This window comes from Pyrgilauda ruficollis, unplaced genomic scaffold (assembly GCF_017590135.1).
Source record: "Pyrgilauda ruficollis isolate IOZ18807 unplaced genomic scaffold, ASM1759013v1 scaffold7, whole genome shotgun sequence".
In the NCBI taxonomy this organism is placed as follows: Eukaryota; Metazoa; Chordata; class Aves; order Passeriformes; family Passeridae; genus Pyrgilauda; species Pyrgilauda ruficollis.
Window position 1 is genome coordinate 9,727,880 of NW_024528821.1, and position 20,207 is coordinate 9,748,086.

Genomic DNA, 20,207 nt, shown 5'->3' on the forward strand with positions numbered 1-20,207 from the left:
TAAAAGGGAACCAGCAATACACTTTAATACAGGATCAACATACATTGTGTAACATTGTAATAAGAGAACACAGGCAAGGCTGTCACAAAAACATAGGCGCTGCTAGTATAGTTTTAGATTACAAGAAACTATAATTTGAAAGCAGATGTGGAACAGCCACACACCCCCCTTACATCCAGCAACCATGGCCTGAAGGTTATGGGAGGCATAAGAGCAAGAAAACCAAATCAAATTATCTTGAAAGTATCCAAGTAACAGACCCCTGTGTACCAGAATGACCAAAAGACATGAGGTTCATATTAACTTTTATTTTCATATATGTACAACTTAAGAAACAAATCTCAGATTGAAAAAGTTCAGAAGTCCTCTTGAACAACATGACACCGACATACCTTTGAGGCAGCAAATCTTACTCCTATTAAGGCTCTCATGAAAGTATGGATACCATGCAAATGCAATTAAAGAGTACATTACGTTTCAAAATATGCAAACTAAGTTTAAGTCTTTCAGAAAAAGAACATATCAAACATTAGAACTATCAGCCACGAACATATTTACATACATGCTTGGAGTATGTGTGGACCAGATAAAATTAAGTCAAATGTAACAATTGTCAACCTCTCTTTAGTCAGATCAGAACTACAGCTGGTGATCAATACCTTCCAGCATCACCAGTGCCAATGTGTGCACCAACCTCATCATTCTGCATTCACATAAACTGGTACTGACTGCAAAACTCCACCTTTTATCAACCTGTAACACTTTGGCATTTATTCTCATCACTGAAAGTACTCCATCCCCCTACTGAATGTGCAGGAGGCATGTACAGAGAGTGCCTGTGACACAGCAGCACCTGCAGGCACTGCACAACAAAGTTACTTCCATTGATGCCAAACTAACTTTTGCTTTTATATATCCTTCATATAGCTACAAAGCTACATGTATGAGGAATATATAAAAGCAAAAATCAGTTTGGCATCATCATCACACACTTAGATTCTGATTAATTTCTGTATACTCCTTGCTCATCATCTCAAAGAGAGATAAGATGCTTTTTTTTTAAACCCTAACCAACATTAGCACTAAATCAAACAGCAACGCTAATCTACAAGAAAAAAATCTCTTACTTAGTATTTTACTATAGTAACACCACTTGTGCAAACCAGCATCTAAAGATGGTCTAATATTACCAGCAAGAAGAAAGTTCATTTCTTCTCTGTGTCATTGTAGCAAACAAATTAAAAACAATTAAGGTGGCTAGCAGCATTAGTTTTTTGGGTCATCACTAACATAACTCAAAATAGAAGGACTAATAAGTTGGAAATAATGAATATGTGAAAAGGAAACCACCACAATTGCTGTGACCTCTCCCAGGATGTTACATGCACTGCCTGGTGAGTCAGAGGTGCTCAGTGACTTTCTTCAAGCCTGATGTTTACACAATCAAATTTTAGTTGTCCACTGAAAAGGAACTAAATTAGCTTTCAAAATGTTTTATCTCACAGCATTTTTGGCAACTCTAAAATTGCCTAAAGGCTCAAAATTTTCAGAAGTTTTGTCACATTACATTCAGCACTTACTAATTTCTTACAGACAGTATTCCTCGCCTAAGAAAATAGCAGTCCAAAAAAAAGTAGATTCTTTCATTTCTGTCACCTAATTTTGAGTCATAGCAGCATTTAATTTAAGATACTGCTAGGCACACACTGTGTGGGTATTGGCAACTGGAAGAATGAAAAAGGGAAAAGAAAGATCCATTTTCCTTTAATCCTGACCAGCAGCTGTTAGCAATTTTCTTTAGTTATCACTGTAGGACATGATGGATGGGAAGGCTCAGTCTGCTAGGAGCTGGTGTATAGTGTCCAAATGCTCTCAAGGACTGTTGTTCAACAGCACATTCAGTTTAACTGGGGACTGCAGACTGCAAGAGGTAACAGATAGTTCCTGGGAGAATCTATCATTCTTCAGAGAAGCTGTCTGATCACGGGGTAATATCTGAAAGAACGATTGCATGATCTTTTGCTATATGGTTTGTGTATCAAGTCATTGAGAAGAAAGAACATTAACTCAAGTGGTAACTCAAACCAAAAAATCTGCATAAAACAACATGTTGAGATATTACCATTTTAAGACTTTCCATACACTTTGCAACACAGAGAAACTGCATACACAAAAACATGCAAGTCAAACAAAGCTAATCTACAATAAACAAAACCAGAATACACTTATTTCAAGACTTAAAACATTAAAATATTCATCCAATGCTAAATAGAAGCAATAGAATAAGCTCTGGGCCTAGCCATGTAATTCCATAAACATTTCAACTGGCTCTTTCAGCCTTTATTCCCCATCTCTTTAACTTGTTTTTATCATTTCAGGCCATAAACTTAGTGAGTGGCACATGAGCCAAAATGCAAACGTAAATAAGGCATCTTCCTCTCTCTATTAACAGCAATGCTCCCAGGGTGTGTGGTTTATATATGCATGTAGCTGCACAGCCTTTTTCCATAATTACATGGGATGTCCTCCTCCCAAGGATAAAGCAGGATGTTAACTGCTCCAATACCACATTCTGAGGAGACATGCTTCCTCCTGAGCACACCTATCCCACCTGGGCTGCACACTCACTTAAGAGCATGCTCTGACTGCTGTGACCGATCTCCTGCCTGGAAGTTGTGCCCCATCATTATCAGATGTACTTCTCAACTCATCAGATGAAGTTCAACAGACAAATACCAAGTTTTACAAATAGAAGCACAGTGAAATAATTAGTGTGGTCCCTGGACAAAACTACATTCCAAAATACAGAATCTAATATTTTGAATTATCTTTTGAAATGCTCAACCAATTATCACACCCATTTTGCCCCAAACATTTAACAGACACTATGAAAAAAGCTGGAAATACCTCATCAAACTTAGAGATACTAATCCCAGAAAACTTCAAAGACATACCAATATATTTTAAATGACATAGAAGAATATGAACAGAGCTCAAGAACTTTATTTTATAAAGTCCTATGTTTTACAAACACAGAAGAAGGTAGCCAATGCAAAGCACAAAATACAAAGAGTAAAGAGGTTTCTTCAAAACACCTCAAACCACTGAAGGAAGCAAACTGCACTAGAAGAAGTTTACAAGTAGTCTTCAAGGGAAGTACCATGTAAAGCACACTGCATTAATCTAGACCTGACATTATGAGGGCATGTCTCACTGTAGCAAGGTCTGTACTGAACACCAGATCAGAGACAGAACATTAAAGTAAAACATCAGATGTCACAGCCACTGTTCTACTGATCTGGGAAAGGCAGACTCCAAAGTGAGCAGGAACTGTGAACCTGCTTAATAAAGGCCATTCTTGCAAAGTCAAAAAATCATACATCCAACACTTTCATCCCTTCATTAAAATAGAAACACTAAAAAGGAGCACTCCATAACATATCCCCATTGCTTCTGACTGACATGTTGAATAAAAGGTAAAAGAAGAACTTTAGCGGAGATAATTAGAGCAACAAAGATCTTTCAGCACAAGGCAGCAGAGCTGAAGAGCCTACCAACCAGAGAGTGAACTATTTTGTTTGCTACTTAAACAACCAGAAGCTGTGAGCTTCCTTTTATGAGGCATAGAAAAGTTTTCATCTAGAGGCCATTCTGAGGAACACCTTGCTCTGTGTTAAAGCACGTAGCCCAGCAGAAATCACTGATAAAGAAAAACAAAAGGTGTGTATTTGCTGGGTTTCCTTCTGAACATTTCAGAGAAAATGTCCATTTAATGCATAGAGCAAACAAGGATGTCAGTCTAATTAGATTTTGTTCTTTCATGCTCCTGATCCTGTCTAAGTACTCCTCTGAAAAAAATCTGATTGATGATGAAGGCACAATTATACAAACCTTAACATTCTCTCTAAATGTAGCTATGCAAATAAGGGAGAGAGGATAGGGAAAACAAAGGTGAAGTATATTTCTCTTCAAATAATTAAGTCAGTTTATTTTCCAACAGCCATATAAATTTAAAATATGAAACAACAATAATACAGCTATAGAATCTAGGTTTTCTTTCAAAGCAGCAGCATATAAAACATATAAAAGCTAAAACCTCAGCACAAGCTTCAAAAAACCAAGGACTGAGTGAATTTTGCCAAAGACATGAAACTCACAAAATACAGTACACAAAAATACCGGAATGCGTAAGATATAAAGCTACACATTTTAGGTAAAGAAAGGCATTGTAAAGGATACAAAATTTGCAAAATTAAAGCATGGGACTTGGGGAAGAGTACCATGAATACAAACAAGTTGGCAATTAATACACATAGATGGAGTGAAGAAAGTGGCAGTTTCATATTTAGCATTCAGTTTTCAGGTTCACGACTTCGCTTTCTTAGCATCTTTTTTTCCAGAGTTCTCAGCAGCTAAATCTGCTTTTCTCTTCTGTGACTAAAGAGAAAAAATAAGTATAAATTTAACAGTGGCATTACAAAAAAAAAAGTGTAAATACATAACTGACTATTCAGAAGGGAATGTACGACCCCAATGCATTCTAGATTTCAGTTCACCTTTGTAGGATATAATGCAAAGGCAAACATTAATCCCTGATGTACACATTTTATTCTCCTACCCTTTTTATATCCTTAAAATCATTACATGGTCTCAGTGGCGCAGGCACCACACATACCATCAATTGGATGAAAAGATCAGGACCTTGACTTGTACACAATTCTGTTCTAAAGATGACAACCCTTCAAAATAAAAGAAGCACTTTCATTTCTTCTTGCAGCAACTACTATGTGGGGGGGGGAAAAATCTCTGAGAAGAAACTGAAGCAACATGCAATGTGTACGTAAGTAGGCAGAAAGTAGGCAGTGCTGCTTTCTAAAAAGAGTCTTCCTCTGCTACTTAAAGAAAAGACTTCTCAAAAAAAAAAAAAAAGCCCTCAAACACTATGCATTTGGAATACCTACCTAAGCAAATCTAGGCGAGCTGTGAATAGACAAATAGTTTAATCTCTCACCTCATGGTTTCTACTAACACTATCAGTGCCTACAATTATCTTTTACATTTTTAAAAGAATATGTAATTGAATTCTACCCCACTGGAAGTAAAGTAAGTGCTGCTAAACATACTGCTGTAACTTTTGCTCCTCTTTTCTTCTTTTCAGCTCTTTCTTTTTCCTCAATTTCCATATTTTCTTTTTCTATTAATGATATGAGAGTATTGCAGCGTCTCTGAAACTCCTAAGGAAAGAGAACACATCAAATTTTAAATGTATAAATTATACAACTTCTCTTGCTTACACAAGTATGTCCAAAATCCTTTAATTTCAAAGCACCTAGACTTTCCTAAAATATTCAATAATACTAATCATTAGCTTAGTTACCATTATGTGTCTTTCCCTCAGTGTAACCTTTAGAAACAGGAAAGGATTTACTGTCCTCCTGACAAGCAGTTTTCAGGATTCTGTCTTCCAAACTGACATTCCAAAGACTGATGTGATCTTTCATCTTGGTTAATGAAGCAAATTACAGCCTACCAGCATAGTATACCAGATTTTAGCTAAGAGGTCTTCAAACATATCTTTAAAGCAGAGAGAAAAGGAAGCAAAGCTATCTTAAGCAACACTTTTCTCTGGCACACAGACTAGGGAGGGTTTTTTGTGAAGAGACACAGTAGAGCTGCAAATTGGCCAAAAATCTATTCAGTCTTAAATTGTAAACTCACTGTTGTATTTTTATTCAAACAGGACCCTAAATGCCCTAAATGCTTTTAGCATCAAGACTTCCAAACCATCAGGACTAAATGCCATAAGGCTGTTTACACATTAAGAAGTATTTCCAATACATCTGAAAATATCTGCATTGCAGTTACTAATGGCTGGCTTGCTTAACAGAACTCACATGACTTGGACAGTTTCTCGTACCCCATTTAAAAGATCTCTTACCAAACACTTAACAGTGCTTATTTTTATTACAATTATTCAGTATATTCTATGTGCTATTAAGAACATGATTCCATGGGTTTTTCTTTCCAGTTCAAAGCAGGAAGCTCTCTTCTGAGGTAAAAGAAGCCCAAAAAATACGTCTCATCTCTGCTAAACTCAGTGAAGACATTTTTGAAACATAGGCTATCCTAGAATTACCTAGTAGCTTGTATCTTAACCTACAATGGGTCCATTTGCAATGAAGTGAACAGGTGACCCTTTTGCCCAGAAATTAGTCTTTACTTTCTCAGCATCTGTAAGCTGGATATTGCCTCAGTCATCACGGTCCATCATGGTGATGGAGAAGACACAGCCTTGGTGCTCTCCTGATCTGAACCTTCCCAAACAGGCAGGCATGTGACTCATCTTTGAGATATTCAAACCCTCAAGCTTAACCAGCCTAAGTTCTACAGTTTCCACTGATTCCTCTGCAAAGGATGCTCCATGGCCTTGGGCAAAAACTGTGTCTTCAGAATGGACACAGAGAATCCTACAACCACTTGAATTCTTTACATCAGACAAACACACCAAAAAATCCTCAGGACATTTTTCTTTACAAGTCCCCTCCAGAAATGTTCCAGTGTCATGCTTGTAGCTTCACCAACAGAGTACTGCAATAAGTCACTTTTATCACATCCCTGTAGCAATAACCCCACACTCTCCAGTCAAGGTCAAACCATGAATTAGGGTGCCATGCTTGTGCCCTGGTATGTGACAGTCCTTCTGGAGCTACAATACTCTCACTTCAATCATTAAACTCCCTCAAATTCCACCCAAACAACAACATATAGATAAAAAAGCAACAACTCCGAGCAAACTTGAGTTCAAGCCATCCCAATATATATTGCAACCCCAAACAGAACAAAAGAGAGCCTCTGTCCCAAAAACCTACACTCTACAGATGAACCAAGATGCAAAGAGACCAAAACAGCATGATGATTGTCAACATGCCCCAAGTATTTTACATTATTTAAATTTGTGCATATTGCACTTAGGAGCTGAGGTAAAGAGTGATGACAAGCTGCTTCATCATCATAATCTGTACTTTTTCTAGCATATGAGAAACGGGACTGTGTTAAACTCAAAACAAGCAACTAATCTCAAAGGACTAAGAAATAACCTTGATCCACTTGCCTAAAGCACTCAAAGATCCTCCTCTTTCCTGGGGACAAATGCTTGCATAAATACATACATTTGTAAAGTGTTCAGGTTCATGATTAGACTTTCCAGATGGACTACTGCTCCAAAGCATCTGCTGTGGACAGAGGATGGACTCAAGAACAATTTTCTCTGGAGAATCACAGAATCAGTTGACAGTAAGATGTGACATGCACACAGGTTTCTTGTACATCAACCACGAAAAACAACCTGAGTGATAAATCCTGCACTACTGAAATTTCAATATGGACTGCTGCATTCCATTTTAGTACTACAAAAACATACTTATTTAAAATGCCTTGCACTTTCAGAGATGACTTTTTATTCTGTGTGGCTTGATACTTCTCTTTTGGATGGAAAGAGAGAAGATATACTTTGTTCACCCCCTCACAGCTATAAAGACCTGGATTGCAATGAATAAGATGGGAGCACTGAACCATTGCCTTCCGCATGGCTGGAGGCAGAGAAGCTGACTTGGGAGCAAAGGCTCCCTCAGCTCTGTCCACAGGCCTGGGCATTCCTGTATTTACTAAGAAGTCATTTCTCTTATACTGGGGAATGTTTGCAGAAAGCTAAAAGAGAATATGCATAATTTATGACTTCAGAGAACGGATACATGCTTCACTACTGCCGTGATATTTTGCATTCTTCCTGCATGGACAGAAATTAAAAAAAAAAAAAAACAACAAACAAATCTGTGCTCAATATAAAAAGCAAAAAAAAAAAAAAATTACAATCTTAGGCACTCATGGTATCTTTAAGAATTTACATTTTGGGTAAACCATTTGATTTTCAAATAATTAAATGAAGAAGGATTTGTTTTTCAAAGAGAAATCTTCAGGAGAACAAACAGAAATAGTAAGATGGAAGATAAATTAGCTATTTATATGGAATTCAAGAGACATCTAGTGGTTAGAACACAAAGCTTTCTTGAAGAGCCTGCTAAGCCCTTTTCTGAATTATGCTGCCCTTTTAATCTTGTTTCATATGAGTTTAAATGATCACATGTGAATTTCAGCATTTCAGGAAGACTTCTCCACTTTCACTTATTTACTCCTCTATAAAGATTTGTATTTATACTTCATTCATTGTTATTATCATGTGATTTTCCAGCACATTTCTTCCCAAAAAAAAAAAAAAAAAAATCACTAAACAAGTGCAAAATGGACCCATAGAAATTAACACCTCCACAAATTTCAGGACGTTAGAATGTATCAGCTATATTACTAAAATATACAGAGTATGATAATTCAGAACATTTCAGAAAATTAAATGCACATTGAAAGTGAAATATTGTTTTAAGTTTGTATTTCCATAATATTCTTTTTCAACCATGTAGGAGCAGAAAAACTAAAATTATTATGAGATAGAATTTTAAAAGAAAACCCGAAGCCAAAAGGTTCACTATATTCCCAGTGTCTCAGTTTCAGCACTAAGACACCACAGAACGTATTTCTACACTTGAGCAAATGATTTCTATCCCCTTTAAAAAAAAAGTATACTGAGCATAAGGATCTGCAAGACTTAAATTGAATATTTAACTCTACCCCTGACAACTATATATCAACTAATATTAAACGCTGAGCTACATTTTTAATTTCTAGTACTCATTTCTGTGATTTATTTAAATGGATTCCTGCATAGACAACCTAAAAGAAACTTCTAAATGTGCTAAATACTGCAGGCTTCCCTCTTTATGGACATAATTTTAAAACCCAATATTTCTTCAAGCAGACATTTTACTAAGAAACACTTGTAATTCTTTTTAATTAAGGGCTAACTGCTGCACTATCCAGAAACACTTCAACTGCTGAAATAACAAGTAAAAAGTGTATTGCATAATTATTAGTAGTATTGGGAAAAGCAAATATACCTACCTGTTCAAATACATATTTTAAATATTTTATGTTATGTTTTCTTTATTCTTAGTAGAGTACCCAGAACTCTGAAAGAACATTCTTTCAGAAAAACAAATCCTGAGGTCAGGAAATGAAGACAAACAACAAGTAGAAAGAATTGAGCAAAAATTTTGGGGCAGATCCAACAGCTTTTTATCATTGAAAGAGTCCCATATTCTGATGTTGGTACCTACATACCTTAGTATTTGCAACCACCAAAGCTTCTGTTAGTGTTATCAATTCCTGCTTAATAATCAAATTAACAATGAATAGCTCTGCTCTAAAATTCTTAGTCTACTTGCTATTAACCTTGTATTTTATTCACTAAATACAAACAAAATTTTCAGTAAAGTATATCTAAAGAAAGTTAAGCACTTGCATGGGATAATCCATATTCACAAACTACAAAGTGCATTTTAAACCTATTGCTTCAATGATTAATTTCTATGTGAATCACTAACTTTCCTCATGCTGTTAGAAATTAAATACTGTATTAGAAAAGCTGCTTCCTTCTCCAAGTATATTATCCACATGTCTTCAGTCTCTAATATTATGCAACAACTCTAAAAGAGACATATTTAAGAGACATTGTTTGGTAAAACACTCAGTTTGCAATAAAAGTAACAAGGATATTTGTAAGTCTAGTCTACCTCTGCCTTAATGCCTTTGGGTAACATGGGACTTCAGTCTGGCAGGTTTTCTAATCTGTGTTTCAGCTGTATTGTATTTTTTCTGTACTAAGGCAAAAGGTTACTATAAAAAAAAACAGAAATGAAAATAAAACCCGAAGTTATTCTTTCAGCACTTGTTTCCTAGACAAATTTTATGTGGTGGTGCTTAAAAAAAAGAACAAGATGCCTCATGTCATGCCTAGTCCCTGTAAGGGGTACGTACCATGGCAGTTCTGGATTTGATAAACCAGTCGAACCTGAACTGAGGCGCGTTGCGCACGCACTGCCTCAGCTCCTCGTACACGTTCTCCTTGTCAAAGCCCATCTTGTGTAACATACAGATCAAAAACCTGTCTTCTTCTTCTGTGTAGTTTTTCCCTTTGTTTGTTCCATACTGAATACGCAGCTGATGAAAAGGTGCTTTGTACCTTGCAATCTGAATGCAAAACAAAAATAAGGACTAATAAACATACAATGCTACATCAAGGAATCATTACATGATACTGCAGATCACTGAGAGATGGTATACTACGTATGCTGCATAAAAAGACAACTCTCATCCCCAATTATTCCTTTTCTGAAGGAATTTTTGGAAGAAGTCAGGTGCAGAAAACAAAAAACCTGGAATAATTACTTTGGCGTCAAGGGCTTTCTTGATACTGATCCTCCGTTGAATTCTGGCCTCTCCTCGTTCAATCTGAGCCATAATCCTCTCAATGTCCTGTAGTTCATTACAACGTTCCCAGAAAACAGCTAAAAACACAAAACAGAATTGTTGAATATAATCTTTTCCTCTGTTCTTTTGACTTTACTGTTAAGATAATCTAGCAAAAAAAAAGAATTTACCTTGTGTTTCCATTAAATCTTAAACAGAGAGCTAATGCTCTCCAGCTTACTGTGCTAGCCAAAAAATAAGCTTGAACTGACTCCTTATTCAGTATATTTAAAAGGTAACTGTAAGTAAAGGCTTACAAAAATTCTAACAAAATTTACATGCAACATAATTAATTGTAAAATAAATTCAACACCGAAGGGAACTGTTGTGGAGCTCTTCCTTTTTAACTACAGGAAACAACATTGTGAAGTTGATTTTATGAAGGTGTTTAGTAAAATTACATCCAAGGCTGAAAGAGGAAGAAATCTCAAAAGCACTGTGTAAATACAAAAGACAAAGATACAGTGTACTAGGTAAAATAGCAGAGATACAGCATAAAGAATCACATTGGCACTAAAAGGCAAATTGACAATTGCACAAGTCCATGTTGTCAACAAGAATTAACGATGTCAAATTCTAAATCTTGACTAAGGAGGGCTAAAGGCAGCTGTAAGTGTTAATTACATGCTACAAGATTAACCTTTTTAATAGAATTTAGTCTTCTGAAAAAAAAAAAAAAAAAAAGCTGCACACTTTAACAAAAAAAAAATTCTTTAATGTATCCAAATTCTCTATCTCGTAATTTTAAAAGAACATTTAAAATGTTTTTAAAAATCATGGTAATACTTTGGTATTAGGAAATAAATGTATTTCAAAATATCACAAACCTGAGTACTCAATGACCTCCTCAGGTGACTTTCCTTCCACCTCACGGGCAATATTGTCTATATCATCACGACCATATTTCTCATTAGCTTTAATAAACTGATTAAAATCTCTTTTATTCCAGTTTGTAAAACCCTGTAAGCAACAAGAGATAAAGAAGGCATTGTCAAGTCGAAGGGAAGCATTTTCCAAAATTTTGATTTATTTATGTACCATTTGCTCCTCTACAACATCACACAATTACAGTGGCTAATGGTCTTTCAGGACTTGCATAAACTTGTGTTATCCAGGGCTTATTACTGAATCTATCACTTAAGAGTTATTTTTGGCCATGACTCCACATGCATTAGTAATGGCTTTTTATCCTTTCTTTTTAAAGTTTTTGTGATACTTCTCCAAAGAAACAAGCTGAGTGACAGCTGCACTTCTGCAGATACAAGCACCACGCTTCAGAGCAGTACAAGGCGCAGCAATGCCTGTGTCATCACAAGTTCTTAGAGCAGTGCAAGTATCTAAAGCAAGAGCTCCTACTTCAGACATTTGCAAACCTGGAACCAGACAAACAGCTGGATGAAAGCATAAATATGTCAAGAAAACATCTCTAGTCTAAAAAGATGCAATCAAATGGAAACCCTAAAGCACTGTCAAAGAGAGAATTTGTTATGTACCAAAGAAATCAATCCAAAACTGAACAACAAGATGCAATGCACAAAAACATCATCTAAGAAAGAGACATTACAATTTAAAAAGACAGGGAAAGCAGAAAATGACAAGAACAAACAAGACAATCACATGCTTGGGCAATAATCTGTAGTGCACTGAGTTTCTTTCATCACAGAAATGTATTTACAAGGAACTTTCTGAGTTCTCCAGCTGAAAAAGCTCAGTCCACAATTATCATGTTCAGAATGAATCTAACATACACAATACAACTACTTCTTTTTAATCATTAACAGCAGTACTGATATGCATATCAGCACCAGCTTAAATATTTCCTCTGCTATACACAGGTGAAATTAATAGTGAAATTGTGACCTTGTGATTTTCCTCCAAGGTACACCATCCTCAATTCTTCTAGAGAAAATTTTCTGAATCAAAAAGTCCTGTTACTTTGAACACACCTTTCTCCTTAACAATCAGCTTTTAATAAGCCCACTCAGCAGGATAATCTGCCAAAAGGTCAAGAAACTAGTCAGTGGCAGATATTCAGCCCCAGTATAAAAAGAACATGCCTAACAACTCAACTGGGACAAGAATTAATGGATGTGACATGCCTTAGACACCTGCATAAACATCATGTATGTTGACACAGGCTTGTCCTGATTCAAACCCTTATTGATTTAAAAACACACAAGCTTTATGCATGTACAAGGAACCCACTGACTGGATTTCTGCATGTATTGCTGGGTAGTACATCTACTATACAAGCTGTTGCCTCAGAAATGTTCAAGGACTTTCAAGGAAACAGTAGATGACTAAAATGTAAACTTGTTCAAGGACAGGAAAGGTCCTTCAATGCAAAACCAATCAAAATCATTACGTGTTCTGTGTTTTCTTCCTTCAATAACATCAGCATAGCTTTCCTGTGTGTATTTACCATTACTTATATTCCATACTAGCAAAAACATATGATGAAATACTTCAGCTGATTTTATTTTACCTGTGTTAGAAGCTTTTCTTTCTCTTCACTTTCCTCAGTATTCAGAGGCATAGACTCATCTATCTTCTTTTGCTCCTCCTTTTGTACCTGAGCTGCATTTGGAAGGTCAGGATTCCTGGGGACCTAAAATCAGGGGTATCAAAAAGCAGTAGTGCAGCTATGTTATTTCAAAGCCTGGATTTTAAAAGCACTAATCTGTACAAAATGTGTACTACCTAGATTCAGATCTTATTGCTTAAACCCCTCCTCCCAAAAACAGAACTGCCTTTAAGTTCTAAGTTCGTTATGCCCTGAACTCGCCACTCCTGCACACAATGACCTTGGGATACTGTGAGGCTGAGCTGTCACAGCTCACTGATTTCAGTGGCACTTTTCACCAGCAAAGGACCTGCTTTCCTATTCACTGGTTTACAGTGTTTTATAACTACAGGGAAACACTAAGTTCTGCCAGGTTTTCTGTAAAGCCATGCACACTGCCCAAGTAAGGATCAGACACAACATGATGTAAACAAGAACAAACAACATTTTATCTGTCCCTCTCCACACTGACTAATTTAGTATTTGTGACCTTTGAACTGTACTCCAATTCCACTGCACACAACAGCAAACAAGTCAGAAACCAGTATCCAGTAAAGGTTTAGTAGACCTTACTTACTCCTGCAGCAAAAGGCAGTGGAAGATAAGAACTGTTAAGCTGGTTCTAATATATAAGAAATCTTCTTGGCTTTACTGGTTTAAATTAAGACTGACACATAAAGCTTGGTCTCTGCGTATTGGTTACCTCCTGATATTGTTTATGGCTGTTTTCGGTATTTATAATAAACTCTCTTCAGATTGGAAGTTATACTTCCACTTCAAAGCTAAACAAATTTAATTATATTTATCACCTTCCCCACCAGTAAGCAGTCATACAAACCTTTTAAGATAACTATTCATGTTCAACCTTTCCAGGCTGACAGGTTTCCATAACAGCTCTGAAACACCTCTTTTTACAGGCATAAACAACATTAGCAATTCTCTCATCCTTCTTTGTTGGAGCATTAATTGAATAAATTCTTTCCCTAAACTAACTGCATACTCATCCCAATTCTATCCTGACATCCCCATGAAATTATTTTGGCTGCAAACAAGATTCTAAAAACCCTTCTGCTTTTTCTTAAAAATACATTTTACTAATATTAATTCTACTCTCACCAGTTTTCTATATATTGCTATGTATGACAATTTTATGCTCTCCAACACATTTTTAGATGATTTTTTTTCTTGCTGCAACCTGTCACAAAACCTGAGGCTTTTTAAAGCAAGTTACAGACATGTCTGGCTGGAAGTAGAGAATCCATTTGGTTTACTCAATCAATACTGGTCCAAGTAAGGATAACAGAATCTGTTCACTGCTTGTCCAGTAATGTCAGCAGAGAAAAGGGAGAAATTCAGCTAAGGCACAGTAGGAAGAAAAAATAAAAGGAAAATCAAGAAATCTGTTGTCTGGTTTCCTTTTTGTAGTAGTAATACATTCAGACTTCACTACACCTTTAAACCTTTTATATCCCACTCAAATTAAAGCAAAACTTATGTCATTTTAACTACCTTCATATCAACACAAAGATATACAAAAGTTTTTACAAAAAAATCATACTCTGGAAGATGACTTCATATTAGCCAAATTGTCCTCACCTTAGACCACATGTCACACCTTTGGTTCTGAGTATATGAAGCATCAGAACTGTCATTCCTTTTTCTACTCTATTTTATCATTAGGAATTCACCACAAAACACAAAGCTACAGAGACACAGAATTTTTACTGAAGGGAAGAATGACAGATTATTTTTTCTGCTCCTCACTGGAACAGAAGAACAGAGGCTTCAAGCCATTTCTTTCACAATAACTTGACAAGTCAAGGCTGCAACAAAATTACAAAATGGAATACAAATACATTTCACTGATTTGAAAATTAAAAATAGGCATTACCTTATATCCTATAGTTTTACGGTAATACAGAATTTCTTTTTCCAGAAGTTCAAATAACCGTGGTGGGAAAAACTGAAAATCCTGAATATTTGGTTGTTTTGGAGGTCGTGGAGCCTTCAAAAATACACAGACAAATCAACATTATAGAAGCTTAACTTTTCTGCAAGTAAACTACCATAATTCAGCAGCAGTGGCAACCTATGGCTTTGTAAATACAGGGGTAGAGCCAGGGATGCAGCATGGAGAAGAGGAGCAAAAGAACAACATCAAACCCTTCCACACTTGCCACCTTCTTACCTTTGGGACTTTTGGTTCACTCACACGTAGGGCTTCTCTAAAATAAGCATCCACTGCGTAATTGGCTTTGCGTTCTCTTTTTGGAGGCTCAATCCATTCCATCATGCTCAGCTACACAAAGAACAGAACAAAAAGCTACTTAAGTAACTGTTTGCTTCCCTAAAGTCACAAGAATAATGACTAATATGGCACAGCAAAACAGGAATGTATGTCTGCACAGCAAATCTAATGATCGTGCTCAATAATTTGGATGCTATAATAGAGCTCAAAAATAAGCTAGAAATTATAGCTGATTATAACAAATACTTAAGCACTTAAAAGATAATACACAAGTAAGGCAGTGCAGTGGCAAGAAGAGATTCTTTTACAGTATTCTAGGTATTTCAGACACCTGAGTAGGGTTATGATTCCATCTACCAAAACACAATGGAAGGGCTGAGGACTTGGGCTCTGAATTCTCTAATGTCTTGTGATATAAATAAATTGCTTCTCCTCTAAATATCACAATGAATAACCTCTATAAAGGCTACAATACAGACAAAAAATCCATTAGCAATCAATTAATCTTAACTAAATCCTTAATGCTATTTCATACCATGCAGTATTTAATCACTTCTTGTAATGAAATTATCAACACAAAGAATTTTATGTGTATATCCACACAGTGTACTATATTATCATCAATCAATTTTTCTAAATGTTTTTTTCAAAATCAATAAAAACCTGAGTTAGAAGGGCATTTTGTCATTAACGAGTAAGAATTCACATATCTGACTCCAGGTAAGACCTTAAGGATATCTTCACTATACATCTTGTACAAAACAGAGCTGCAAAGGGAACATTGTGGGATTGAGCAATACCTCTTTGTATGGACAATCCTTCTATTATTAGGTAAAAATCAATGTACAAACTAAAACCTTGTTGGGGGCTACGTTTGTTTCCTTTTGTTCCTTTTTACTTAGGGAATTTTTTTTGTTTTTTCCTCATAAGTTGCTGGGAAACATTGCCAATTGAGTACTTAAGAAAAACAAAAGAAGTGGCCAAGCTCAGGGGACATGGGCATCTGGTTGCACTTCTAACTTCTGGGAAATTTCTCTCTGAGGGGCAGAGATACCTCAGGAACTGGGCTGGTAAAAGAGGAGGCTGGGGCAGCTGCAGGCACTCTCTCCCTCGGCTTTGGAGGTTGGAGCTGCTGCCTGGGGGAGGAAATTTGCTACTGCTGCCACTGGAGCCCAGCCCAGAGCTGTTTCTTCTGCCACGGGGTGAGCCTCTGCTTGTGAGAGCAGCCACTGAACTGGGACCTTATTAACAGCCACCTCACTGAAAGAGGGACCTATCCCCGTGTGCTCAGGCGCCCGGGATCCTGAGCTCTCCTCTCCCTGGGGCGCACTGTCCCACCCCTGCTGCTTCTTCGGCATGGCTCTGAGTTCTCGCTGCACTGTAGCCCTGCACCCCCTGCTCGCCGAGATGTCCTGCCAGCCCAGCTTGGTACTCCTCAGAGCCCTGCTGGGCACTGGGATCAGCTACCCCAGGGTTTGTGGAGCAAATCCTCTCTTCTCTCCTCCATCCCTTCCCTCTGGGCTGATCCGCCATTGCCGCGCGCTCCCCGAGCCCGCAGCACAGCGCCCCCTGCAGCCGCGGGGGGATCACCGCGCTGCCCTGCCCAGCGGGAGCCAGCAGCGCCCCTGCTGGCCGTGCCCGGAACTGCACGGCGGGAAGGCCGCGGCCGAGCCGTCCCTGGGCTCCCGGCTCCGGCTGCTCCGGGGCCAGAGCTGCCGGGGTTGTTTGCCTTGTTATACATACCCGTAAAGAACGGTTATTCCTATCCTCACATCTTTGCCTGAGAGCTCCTTAATTTCAAATTATAGTATCAGAGGGAAGGGGTTTACATTTTCCATTCCAAGAGAGGCTCCTGCCTTCCCTAGCAGACCACGTGTCTTTCAAACTAAGACAAACCTTCACTGCAAAAACAGAATCAATTCCAAGATCCACATAAAAATTATTATCAGGCCTGTTTTTTCACCTAAGTTATGCGACAGCAAAATAATACTGACTGCAGCAGTATAGTAGCATGCAACACAGTGGTTTTGTTGCAGAGGGATAACATCTGAGCAATGTTATCAGATTTTGCCATGAAAAAAACAGTGGGACTGAAAGTAGTTTAACAAAAATTCAGAATATTAATGCTCAAGCAGAGCCAAGTGAATTTTTCAGTAGTTCCTTACTACTCTAGAATCTAGAAACCTTCATAGTCGTAACATTTGTAGTAAGGCTTTTATGCTTGCACCTTTAAACTGAAGGCTTAAATGCTACAAAAAATTACCTTTTGTTTTTCTCTGTAATCTTCACCTTCAAAGTTGTATAAGCTCATCTCTGTGTCCATAGTGAAATTTCGTAGGGAGCTCTCTCCCATTTTTTGCAATCGTTCATTCATTTCAGCTGTCTAAAATGAGAAGAAGATATTTTTAGGCTCACTCAAGCTATTTAATCTTTTCTGAAAAAAACAGCTTTCATCATTACTACAACATTCTCAATATCTTTTTCTGATTTTAACTTTTACTTACACTTTCTTCTAAAGAGAGGTACCCATTGTCCTTTTCAATTTAGAGTAATTTGACTTCAAGACTTTCCATTAAATTAAATTTATTATGCTGGGATGTAGTCCTACAACTATTTAGAATTTAACTTTAAAATTTAAATTAAATTTATGCCCATCTCCTTGGAGCTGAAATGGCAGTTCATTTTTTCATAGAGCTATCTATTACCTAATGAAGTTCCATAAAGACTTTGTGTCTGTCAGAATTATTGGCATTAAATTTACATTTTTCTAAAAGACCACAAAATAAGCAGTGCTTAAGATATGACGCACACAGCATGAACCTTGAAAATAATTACAATCACTAATTTGACTTCTTCAAAACTTTCATAATATCTAAAATCTGCACAAACAGTAAAGTAAAAATAGTTTTATGTAATCAGATCTCATTCTATTTTGTGCATAGGTATTTTGAATTCCATATTAAACAGCTCTCTAACCTTCTTTTCACCTCTTTCCAAAATAGTGGTTATGTCTTCTTCTGTCAGCTCACTATCTTTAGAAGCAAACACATGCGTGGCTCCGTGCCGGATCATCTGCAGCATTTCATCTTTTGCCAGTTTGTTGGACTGCTGGTCTATGAGCCTTCCTACAATCACAAGGAATATGTTGAAAGTTATAATGTGGGAGTTCTAGTAGGATCATGCAAGCATTGGATTTTTTTAACTTCACTGACAGAACAAGAAAGGAAAAACAGAACAACCATACAGAAAAAATACATTTCACTCAAGATGAGAATAAACAGAAGTCGGGAACTTTGGGGAAAATTAAAGAAACAACTTTGACTCAAGTCATAACAAAAAATGTTTCACATTCAGATAATCTGAATTTTACATGTAAGCTCTTATTCTTATAAACTTAGCTGAACTTTTAAGATCACAATCTTATCTCAAGATAAACAATTACAAAGTATTCTATAATAAGCACTAAGAAGTGCTTGGCATTTTCAACATTCACACCACTAATTTCAACACAATTTTCTAATTATTCTTCCCAAAATTTAATTGCTATCCCAAAATTTCACTTATCCTATCTCTTCTCATGCTATCAAAATTTTGACCATAATCCTTTCAGTAGCCCACCCTTTAGTAAATACAAACAGCCCTAAAAACTTAGCTTGAGTATCTTAGTTTTGACAAACTATTCCTTTAAATGCTCCCAAACAAAAATACACAAAGGTGTTTTATTGCCAGTAAACTCTTTATGTGGCCAGAAACATATGTGCATCATTATTTCAACTGCCATAAAACATACCTGATTTTCTCTTTTTTCCTTTTAACATATCACAAAACTAAGTAACATCTATTCAGCTGTAGTTTACTGCCCTCATTTAGGCTCACTAAAAGTTTGTGTCTACATTAATCAGAAAACAGAACTTAAAAATAATTCAGCTGAACAAGTGAATACCTTGCACATTAGGTTGATTTAGTACACTGCTATTATACACAAGGCCTGCTTTCTCTAATACTGTACGTTTGTACAGTTATTTAACCATACTTTAAGGGACTGAACAATTCTGTTGCAGACAAACATAGATAGCAGTTGATACCTTGTTGTATAACTATAGAGTCCAGTCTCAGTTTTATTTCAGCTCTTTCTACAATCCTCTCTTCAACAGTATTATCAGTGATAAGTCGGAACACCCGTACTGGTTTCTTTTGACCAATACGATGCGCACGATCCTAACAAACATAAATCAATGAGTGTTCAGCAACAAGAACTCACAAGCAATAGACAGTTAGCTTGCAGAAATAGCAGCCTCAAACTAGCATTGTACTTCTTGGTCCCTTGCCTATTCAAAAGCACAGATCACTGTAAAACCAGTATTCTAATATTTACTTATACCTGGCTATTACATTTTTGAGTCATTCCATAGCAATAAATGCATCTCCCTCATTGTAAAGAAAGACAACTGAATGTCTGTCCAGACTGCAGCTGGGAAGTGGACATACAAGAGTACATACATGCACACACTTGTATTGCTTTCAAATGAATTCTCTCACTTGACACAGCTACTGATATTCTGTATCACTGGCTTGAGCACATTAATTCCATGTGCAGAGTTCCTGCAGCCACAGCTCCAACACTGCACTTGTCCCATGCCAGCAAATGAGGTTTATGACTGACACAGTATACTCATTTGTAACAAAACTTGTGTTTATCCTCTCTTATCTTTTGTTTTAAATAACAAAAAAGTTAAACAGCTGTCCTTCAAGCTGTGGGTACCAGGATTTTCTCTTTAAACATGAGTTGTTAAACCTTTTACTCTTTATTTCTTCCTGATAACCCTACTGAAGCTCACAAATCACACTTACAGTCTCCAGGAAGTTGGTCAACTATTGGCAGTCAACATGTGTATCTAAAGGATGAGCTATTGATATTAAATATTTGATGTGTTGAAGTGCATTAAAAGACAATTAAAAATTACATACCACTGAACA

At 36.8% G+C, this 20,207-nt stretch overlaps 1 protein-coding gene across 1 annotated transcript in view; it reads right to left on the reverse strand.

Moving 5' to 3' along the window:
* Positions 1-293: 293 nt before the first annotated feature.
* Positions 294-20,207, reverse strand: part of SMARCA1 (SWI/SNF related, matrix associated, actin dependent regulator of chromatin, subfamily a, member 1) — a 34,560-nt gene continuing 14,646 nt past the window's right edge. Inside the window, exons 14-24 of the mRNA XM_041485314.1 lie at positions 19,316-19,448; positions 18,207-18,355; positions 17,494-17,613; positions 15,171-15,281; positions 14,874-14,987; positions 12,905-13,027; positions 11,247-11,379; positions 10,339-10,457; positions 9,928-10,140; positions 5,124-5,234; positions 294-4,437 (exon numbers count right to left, since the gene is read on the reverse strand). Coding sequence (XP_041341248.1) covers positions 4,366-4,437; positions 5,124-5,234; positions 9,928-10,140; positions 10,339-10,457; positions 11,247-11,379; positions 12,905-13,027; positions 14,874-14,987; positions 15,171-15,281; positions 17,494-17,613; positions 18,207-18,355; positions 19,316-19,448 — 1,398 coding nt within the window. The 3' untranslated portion in view covers positions 294-4,365. The remainder of the gene's footprint in view (positions 4,438-5,123; positions 5,235-9,927; positions 10,141-10,338; positions 10,458-11,246; positions 11,380-12,904; positions 13,028-14,873; positions 14,988-15,170; positions 15,282-17,493; positions 17,614-18,206; positions 18,356-19,315; positions 19,449-20,207) is intronic.